General features: G+C 49.0%; 2 protein-coding genes across 7 annotated transcripts in view; one reads left to right on the top strand and one right to left on the bottom strand.

Moving 5' to 3' along the window:
• Window positions 1-253: 253 nt before the first annotated feature.
• LOC135203739 (zinc metalloproteinase nas-4-like) overlaps window positions 254-9687 on the top strand; it is a 31653-nt gene continuing 22219 nt past the window's right edge. For 2 of the 6 annotated variants that reach the window (XM_064233671.1, XM_064233666.1), the window contains exon 1: window positions 562-871. The gene's annotated coding sequence lies outside the window, so the exon portion shown is untranslated. Of the gene's footprint in view, window positions 407-551; window positions 872-9687 lie in introns of those variants that run through there. The other 4 variants (XM_064233668.1, XM_064233669.1, XM_064233672.1 and 1 more) reach the window with 4 other exon arrangements.
• LOC135203354 (carbohydrate sulfotransferase 5-like) overlaps window positions 7745-9687 on the bottom strand; it is a 4052-nt gene continuing 2109 nt past the window's right edge. Inside the window, exons 4-8 of the mRNA XM_064233095.1 lie at window positions 9669-9687; window positions 9302-9402; window positions 9023-9139; window positions 8422-8580; window positions 7745-8041 (exon numbers count right to left, since the gene is read on the bottom strand). The exon at window positions 9669-9687 is cut by the window's right edge and continues 122 nt beyond it. Coding sequence (XP_064089165.1) covers window positions 7849-8041; window positions 8422-8580; window positions 9023-9139; window positions 9302-9402; window positions 9669-9687 — 589 coding nt within the window. The 3' untranslated portion in view covers window positions 7745-7848. The remainder of the gene's footprint in view (window positions 8042-8421; window positions 8581-9022; window positions 9140-9301; window positions 9403-9668) is intronic.

Below are 9687 nucleotides of genomic sequence, written 5' to 3'. Positions count from 1 at the left end.
ATATATGACTAAGTAAAATTCATGTTGTCTTAAACCATGCAGGAATAGACTAAGGTGAGAATTTGAAACTGAAATTATGAGAAAATGCAAATAAACAGGGTTCGGTCAATGGCTATTTCCGAAATCTTTGACGCTATGACTTTATGGTATTATTTGATTTGTCTTGTCACTGTACAGGGCGGAAAAGGTCACAGACCTGGTAGAGTCAGGCGGATGCTCTTATCTGTCAACTTTTGTCAGATTCCCGGCTACGATTTTATGGCTACCCTCTCTCTTGACCACTGCAAAAGCCCCCTTTCTCTCCGAATACCGAAACTATCAGTAGGTTAACACCTTAATCAGTAGCATCAACAAGCAGAAAATAGCATCTAATGAGACATGGGTCTTGGTCCGTAAGATGTGACCGGTACGTAATTTGTGCTTAACTGCATAACAAGTGTTTTTCTTTTTCTTTGTATTTTCAGGCAGACAAATTAAGCTTTCTCTGTATTCTTTGTCTATAAAAGCTTTCGCTTATCCTACACAGAGCATTAGCTACTCATAGGTGACCGGAAACGGTTCAAGCATGTGACGGATAAAGATGCAGGACTCTGTACATTGCTGGTGACACACAGAGAGTCTCTCCTTGAATCAGAAATTCTAATAGGAATTTCTAACCTCCATAAGCAGCAACAGAGCGGACTTTCGCTTCGTAGGTATGACTTAGCTTTCCCTCCCTAAAAATACGAGGTTATTCATCGCCTTGGTCTGCTTCAGTGAATGGATAATTCAGTTGATATCATTGATAGCATTCGAGTGGTCGCTCTTTTAGAGGCATCAGATTCGACGTTCGCCAGCGCAGTTTCTGTTACTTTCCCTGTCATCCTCCAAGGTACGTGATGCTTCGGTTTTGTCTCTGACTTACTTCTTTCTTCTAAATATAACTCCTTGCGATCGCAAACTTACAAAAAGGGTTCAGTTTTGTGCAAAATCGCAGCAGCTACCGGTCTTGAGAGGTACTACGTCAGCCGGATCAAGTAAAGATAAGCAATCCCAACTCGCCCAAGTGAAGATGGGCACCCCCAAAATTCTGTGGATAACGTAAAGATAATGACAAGTATTGTTTTAGAATTTTATTGTCGAACCAAATAAAATATAAATATCTTTAAAATGGATACATCATAATATAGTTAAAAATGAATACATATTTCATGAGTACACATAAAAATATAAATGAAGAATTTAATCAAAAGAATATTGATTTGCTACTGTTTCACAAAACCTATAAAATTTGTCATTGCGGTTTCTTTCTTTCCACAAAAATTCGTTTCAGTAAGAGTTCAACAATTCCTTCTGCATCCGAGCATGCGTTTTATTCGTATTTTGTGTTTATTCCAATATCTCTCGATCGATTGAGTATGAACTCCGGTAGCTCTATCAACGAAATTTAACGAGTGATTTACAGTATGTTGAGCGAATCCTAGGTCCCTTTGAATGTTGCAATATGCTCCCCACTGATCACTGTGAATGGTTGTTCCTGGCAAAACTGCTTTCTTAATTATCGGTAATATCGTTTCGGTATTGCGCGAATAGACTATCTCCATATACCCCAAAGCTGGTGACGAAGATGGGTCAACTATCCCAAATACCCAAATTGGATTCTGAGGAGTGCGTCCCCTGTTGTGTTTTGGTTTGTGGCTGAAGCAAGATTCATCAATTTGCAGTTATTCCTGGCCCACCAAGTCTAATAGTTCTTTTTTTTTTTTTAAATATTTCTCGCAAACTTCACGGAAAAACTGAACATATCAATGACTGTATTTCTTGAAACTTTCAAAAACTGTGTGGTTTGCAATACACTCAAATCCTGACACCAGTAGAAAATGCCTTCTATCCACTTTTGCAATGAAAGCTTTGATCGATGAAAAAACGAATCTTTACGAATTGATTCGCAGTACTTGTATTTGGCGCAGTTTTTGACTAGGCACTTCAAGACGTATTTATCTTGAATTGAAGACCGTTTCGTCCACTTCATTAAACTTTTACATAGAGGACATTTTAGTTCTTTCCTCAGAAGATTCTCATGCTTCATCCAGTTTATTGCAGGAAGCGGGTTTTCAACCACCAATGGCTTAATGATTTGTTCATATAGAGAACGGTCCATGTTTTGAGGCTCTATATTTTGTACTAAAGTAAAATGTTGAATTAAAACAAACGAAAGTTCAACGATCGACTATTTTCTCAAATAGGAAACTGTTTTACTAACAGTTAACAGAAACCAACTTGATAAAGATTAGTATCTAATTATGTTTTTAGAAACAAAAACAAGCAATAATTTAACAATGAAAACTGAAAACAAATCGTTAAAACATCGGGTATTTCTAAATAGAGCAAGTAAAGATAAGCACTCCCCAATTTGACCAAGTAAAGATAAGCACCCCTGGAGTGCTTATCTTTACTTGATCCCGTCAGCCTACGCCCAGGTGAATGACCGAGCAATGTCTCAAGCCACCTGGCTTATCTTTTTTGGATGAATTTGGGATTTTGGAAAAATAAATAGAATCGTAGCAGATTCTTCATTGAAAGGTGGGTGGATTTATGTAGCATATTTATTAATACTATCGATTATAAGAAGAGTTTGTACGTGCATTGTCATGTGCGTGAGTTGTAGTACATTTACTCGTGTAAGGACAACGCTTATTCATAATTTTCTCTGTATATAATTCTTCATTCGCGTTGTTCTTACTTCCCCCCGAGAGAGCGTTCAGCGGGCTTTCCGCCAGTGTATAAAGCTCGTATAACCATATATTGTGTACTTTTATATTTTGTATTTTATGTCTCTCAAGAAACACAAATCGGGTCTCGCCGACCCACTTTTACTCTCTCGCGGGTCGGTGACCACATTTCCGTCCGCATGCCGTATATTTATATTTCCCTTGACTAATAAAAATCTTTACGGGCTGCTCTGTGAGCAAGAGCCCGTGCTGACACAAGGTCAGCTAAATCAAAAAGAACAACATAATAAAAATCAGTACACTTCTACCTGCCTCTTTGTCCACCTCTCACAACTGGTGACCTCCCGGTTTGGACGGTGACCCAAGCGGTTTTGGCTCAGCCATTAAGGGACTTACTACCGCCGCTCACCTTCAGAGATCTTTAACGGACTCACACGGCGCCTCAGTATAGATCTCTGAAAGCTCCTACCGTGGAAATAACCAACGCCTCTAACGGACTAAATACGGCATACCTGCCCAAGGTGTGTTCAGGCGTTTCTTCAAACGGTTTGGCCCGCCATTCACGACTCTGTCGACCGTTTCTGTGAGAGAGGACAATGAGCGCAGACAGTACCACGCGGGAAACCCAGGCCTCCCCCGCCCCAGCGACGGCCTCGGACACAGCGGCCGCTCAAGCTGTCAAATTGCCCCCCTTCACAACGGCTGACCCGACCGCCTGGTTCTTCCAAGCTGAAGGGCAGTTCCGGATCGCGGGGCTCACGAACAAAGTGCTGCAGGCTGACCTCGTCGCAGCGGCTCTCCCGACAGAGGTGTTCGACCGAATATCTAAATGGCTGACCGGTCGAGCACGAACCAGACTTGTCACGCTCGACGAGATAAAAGAAAGGCTCATGACAGCCTATTCCGCGCCCATCGCTGAAAGGGCCGCCCGCGCCCTCGACCTAGTCGCGAACCCCATGCGCGGCGCCGACACCCAAGATGCCTGGGACACTGTGATGGGCCTCGTCCGTCTGCCCGAAACAGGCCCCGACGGAAAAAAGAAAGAGATCAGCCTGAACCGCGAAATATTCCTGCGGCAACTCGAGCCGGACGTCCAAAAACAGCTGACCGACGCGTACACCCTAGAGGACGACGAACTACTGGAGAAGGCAAAGAAACTGACGTTGTCGAACAATGCCGCGAAGCTCGCCGCCCCCCGATCCTCCGTGTGCCTGGCCGCAGAGAAGGAAGAAGACGACGACGACCCAACGCAAGAGATCGGCGCCGTATCCCAAGGGAAGTCCTCCCACACGCAGCGAGGTGAAAACAACCTCCTGGTGCCCGCTACCACCGGAGGTTCGGGAGATTCTCCAAGAGGTGCGAAAGCCCTTGCACTTTCCAGCAGTCAAAAAACGGCGACGGCAAACAAAACCAAGGCCGCCCGTGGCAACGGCCTCGTCGGAACCACACACCGTAGGGTTCTACGTCCGCGACGCGATCTCCGGCCGGAGGATGTTGGTAGACACGGGGGCGATGCACTCGATATTCCCGCCGTCAGGAAAGACCGTAGCTGCGAGCCCGACAAAACAACCGCCCTCGCGCAGCAAACGGGACCCCCATCCGTTCCTACGGCACGAAGCCCCTCGAGATATCCATCTTGGGGCGAAACTACGTCTGGGAATTCACAATCGCGGACGTCAGGATCCTGCTACTGGGGGCAGATTTCCTGGCGCAGAACGGCCTCCTGGTGGACGTGGGCCGCAAACGCCTCCTCGACACGGGGACATGCCTTTCCCTTCCACTGGCAGCAGGCCCGGGCGCCCCTACAATTTGTACCATCGCCCCCCACAAATACGGCAACCTCCTGCAGGAGTTCCCCGAAGTCTTCAAGCCGGAACTTCGTCAGGCGGCAGGGACGCCGCCCAAGCACGGAATATTCCACCACATAACCACCACAGGCCCCCCGACACACGCGAAGTTCCGACGACTCCCTCCAGGCCGCCTCCAGGAGGCGAAGCAGGCGTTCTCGGAGATGGAACGAATGGGCATCTGCAAGAAAGCGTCGAGCCCTTGGGCGCCGCCCCTGCACATGGTACAGAAACCTGACGGCACCTGGAGGCCCTGCGGAGACTACAGGAGACTCAACCTCGCTACAATCCCCGACCAATACCCCTTGCCAAACATGCAGGATTTGACAGGGGCCCTCCATGGGGCGAAGGTCTTCACAAAAATGGATCTCTTAAAATCCTATTTCCAGGTTCCAGTGCACCCCGAGGACGTCCCCAAGACTGCCATCATCACGCCTTTTGGCTCCTTCGTCTTCCATTACTCAACCTTCGGCCTGAGGAACGCAGGGGCCACCTTCCAGCTCCTGATGGACAGCATCCTGGGGGACCTGCCCTTCTGCGTCTGCTATGTCGACGATACCTTAATTTTTTCCAGGTCCTTGGAGGAGCACCTACGTCATGTCCGAGCGGTCCTGAAGCGCCTGCAGGAAAACGGACTGGTCGTCCGTTTCGACAAATGCACCTTCGGCACCGAGAAGGTGGACTTCCTCGGGCACGAGATCTCCGCGGCAGGCGTGCGCCCCATGGCCTCGAAGGTAGGCGCGGTGCAGAAGTTCCCAACACCAACCACGGTCAAGTCCCTGCAGGAGTTCATCGGGATGGTCAATTATTACCGCCGATTCATCCCCGACGCCGCCCGCACCATGTCTCCTCTAACACAGGTCCTGAAGGGGAAACCAAGGGCCCTAACGTGGGAGGCCGAACAAGAGAAGGCTTTCAACGAGACGAAGAGGGCCCTCGCCAGAGCCGCGACATTATGCCACCAAGACCCTACTGCACCTTTACACCTCACCACCGACGCCAGCAACGTCGCCTGCGGGGCTGTCCTCGAGCAGATGGTCCAGGGCGAGCCCCAGCCACTCGCCTTCTACAGCAAAAAACTGTCAGCCGCCGAGACGAGGTACAGCACGTTCGACCGCGAACTCCTGGCGGTGTACCAAGCAGTGCGCCATTTCCGCTACCTCCTCGAGGGCTCCCCCTTCACGATCAGGACAGACCACCTCCCTTTGGTACACGCCTTCACCAAGGCGGGCGATGCGTGGTCAGCGAGACAGCAGAGGCACCTGGCAGCCATCGCGGAGTTCGGCTGCACCATCCAGTACATGCCTGGCGAGAAGAACCCCGTGGCAGACGCCCTATCGAGGATAGAAATCAACGCTGTGCATCTCGGGGTCGACTATGAAGACCTCGCCCGGGAACAGGCCGCCGACCCGGAGACTGCCGCATACCGCACTGCTATCACCGCCCTCAAGTGGGAAGACGTGCCCTTCAGACCCGCAGGCACGACGCTCCTCTGCGACATCAGCACGGGCCGCCCACGCCCGCTGATCCCAGCCTCCCGAAGGAAAGCCGTGTTCGACGTCATACACGGACTCTCGCACCCCTCGGGCCGGACGACGATGCGCCTCCTGACGGAGAAGTTCGTCTGGCACGGAATTCGGAAGGACTCCCTCGAGTGGGCCAGGACCTGCGTGCCTTGCCAAACTAGCAAAATCAGTCGGCACACGGAATCAGGCGTGGGGGAATTTCCGCAGCCAAAACGAAGATTCAGCCACATCCACATAGACGTCGTTGGCCCCCTGCCCCCGTCGGAAGGCGCCAGATACCTCCTGACGGTAATCGATCGCTCCACCAGATGGCCCGAGGCAACGCCGGTGTCGGAGGCGACCACGAAAGCATGTGCCGAAGCACTCCTCGCCAGCTGGGTCAGCCGATTCGGAGTGCCAGACGAAATCACGACAGACCGCGGACCAGTTTTCCTGTCGGAGTTGTGGACTGCCCTGGCCCGCCTGATGGGGACATCGCTACACGCCACCACCGCCTACAACCCAACAGCTAACGGCATGGTGGAGAGAGTCCACCGTTCAATCAAGGCTTCCCTGATGGCGCGCTGCACCGACGAAAATTGGAAGAGCCAACTACCGTGGGTCCTCCTCGGTCTCAGGACTGCCCCGTGGGCGAACGGCGAGGCATCATCCGCGGAGAAGGTATACGGGGAGCCGTTAACAGTCCCTGGCGAGTTCTTCCCGACCAATGCCGACGACGCTGATGTCTCCATCGCCAGGCTTCGGGAATCCGCCGGGAAGTTCACGCCCTGCATCAAAACCTTCTCCGACAGAACCAAACGTTTCCTCCCGAAGGCCCTATCATCGTGCAAGCACGTCTTCGTCAGGGACGACGCCTGCCGCCCGCCTCTAACGAGACCCTACCGCGGTCCCTTCCGTGTCCTACGTCGCACTGACAAGGCATATCTCTTATCCATCAACGGTCGCGAGGACTGGGTCACAATCGATCTTCTGAAACCAGCCTTCACCATGGACGAGGACCTCACAGACGCGGATGCCACAGGGCGCCTCAATCTTCCTCGGAAAGAAGCGACTCCTTCGGTCGCCAAACCTCCCGGCCGTAGCCGTGGCCGCCCTCGGAAGACGGTCGAACCCCCCGAGGATCACCTCAGGGGAGGCATCCCATCCCGGAAACTCCCGAGGATCTACCACAGCAACTGATATCACGCACCCGAGGGCACCTCCGCTGCCCAGCTCGCTTCCGCGAGTGACTACCCGAAGTACAAAGAAGTCAGCCAACAATTATACCTAATTATTGTCTTAGGGGGGGAGTATTTGTAAGGACAACGCTTATTCATAATTTTCTCTGTATATAATTCATCATTCGCGTTGTTCTTACTTCCCCCCGAGAGAGCGTTCAGCGGGCTTTCCACCAGTGTATAAAGCTCGTATAACCATATATTGTGTACTTTTATATTTTGTATTTTATGTCTCTCAAGAAACACAAATCGGGTCTCGCCGACCCACTTTTACTCTCTCTCGGGTCGGTGACCACATTTCCGTCCGCATGCCGTATATTTATATTTCCCTTGACTGTAATAAAAATCAGTACACTTCTACCTGCCTCTTTGTCCACCTCTCACACTCGTATTGTAACCATATTTATTACCATAAACACACAGAGGTTGAAACAAAACAACTATTACGTAGATTATGTAAATATTATTTTAATGGAACAACAATAAACAAAATCATTTGCTGTTGTGACAATCACAACAACAGCTGCAACAACAGTCCTATTCCACATCAACTGGAATCTTCTTCTTCTTCTTCTGGTTTTGACAAAAGAGCGGAGATCGACATGTTGCGAAGCTCCGTGGCGCCAGAGAACGAACGTAGACCCAGTTGACGAATGACGTCTCCACAAGCCTTCTGGATTTGAGCCACCATCGAAAATCCCATCTTTAGGCGCCAGGAAAAGGTGTGGGCCGTTGTGTCTCTGAAAGAGATCGAGAAAACTTTTCACGCACGAATTCTTTTCAGTGATTCGTGGGAAATTTCACTGCCTATCTATCTATATGTCTATCTAACCAATTGTTTGACTACAGTGGACTGGTTTATGGCTCTAAACCAAGTAGATTCTACCTGTAACTGAATGTAGAGCCACTCTACGCTAGGCAGACACTTTTCTATCTCTATGTCTCACTCTTTATTCTGTGTCCAATGAACAACCTAAAGTAATCTGTAGAGCCACTCTATATTAGGCAGACACTTTTATATCTCTGTCTCACTCTTTCCTCTGTGTACAATGAACAACATAAAGTAACCTGCATAAATTTGAGTATACAGGTATACACCACCTATATGGGTACAACACACCTGCTAGTGTCAAAAGCTCCAGTGGGTCCACTTTTACTGGTCAGCTTCTGCAACTTCTTCGTGACCTCCTCCGTCATGTCGAAGCGCAGAAAGTTCCATATGTCTCTGACATGTTTCTCCGTGTCCAGACTGAGTTGCTCGTACTGGACAAACTTGAACCTGGAAGAAACATCGATTGTCACTTTCAGGTGATGGGAGAATTGCTTTAAGGACTAGTTTTGCCTCCTGTAGAGGGAGCCAATGGATTGCCTAAAGTGTAGCATCATTTTGTTTGTTTGTATGGTGTTTTTACGTTGCATGGAACCAGTGGTTATTCAGCAACGGGACCAACGACTTTGCGTGACTTCCGTACTGATGTTGTACATGTGGTTTGTTTTGGTTTGTGAAACATTTAGGGTAGTTGTGATTTAGCGGCAACCATTTCTGTGTGCCTGTTGTCCATAACTACCATGATATCAAGTTCACTGAGTGCTTTTAAACAGTATGGTCATGTGGGGAGAATGGAAGACGATAGGCTGGTGTCAGGAGAGCGGAAGAGAAGACAGAGACAATGACCAACAGATGAAGCAAAAGATGAACTGGAAAGGAACAAGCACCTCACCTGTCGGGATATCTTCTCGCCAACTGACACGAGTCTTGCAAATCAAACCTGAGGTGATGGCAGACGTTGGTGACGTTTCTGCAGTCACTCTTGCACCATCCATAGGGTCGTCGAGACCTTTGAGGGAAAGGGGAGAAGTTCTCGTCAGATTCAGTCATACAGAACATGGAGGTTTGATACAGGTGATTAAGGTATGTGACCTTTTGACTTTTTGAATGATTGACCTTGAAATATATTGACAGCAAAGGTCTAATGGAAGTGTAAAATGGCTTTATTCACCTCATCACTGGCCTTGGGTCACGAACCATGTAGACAATTTGCACGTCAAGGGAGGGATCTTCGAGCAGCTTCTCGGCCCAGACTAACCCCATACGCAGGACCTAGAATGAAAGCTGCTTCATGACAGAGCAGAAACATTCGTTGCAATGTTTCTATGGTGTCATGAGACTTAGGCTCATCAAAACTGACAAGATTATAAGTGAATGAACAGTTGTAGCAGCTGTTTTAAAATGTGAAGTTCTCAAGACAGATGGCATGGACATGTGGTGAAAAGCAAAAGATCGGAGAAGTTACGAGAACATGGGTGTATAATACCACAAGAAAAATGTCAATTGGTCTGTAAAACAAAGAACAGGTAATGTGTTACCTTAGCAAAGTGGAGTTTC

Source organism: Macrobrachium nipponense, chromosome 36 (genome assembly GCF_015104395.2).
Source record: "Macrobrachium nipponense isolate FS-2020 chromosome 36, ASM1510439v2, whole genome shotgun sequence".
Taxonomy (NCBI): domain Eukaryota; kingdom Metazoa; phylum Arthropoda; class Malacostraca; order Decapoda; family Palaemonidae; genus Macrobrachium; species Macrobrachium nipponense.
This window is presented reverse-complemented; position numbering and strand designations above follow the sequence as displayed.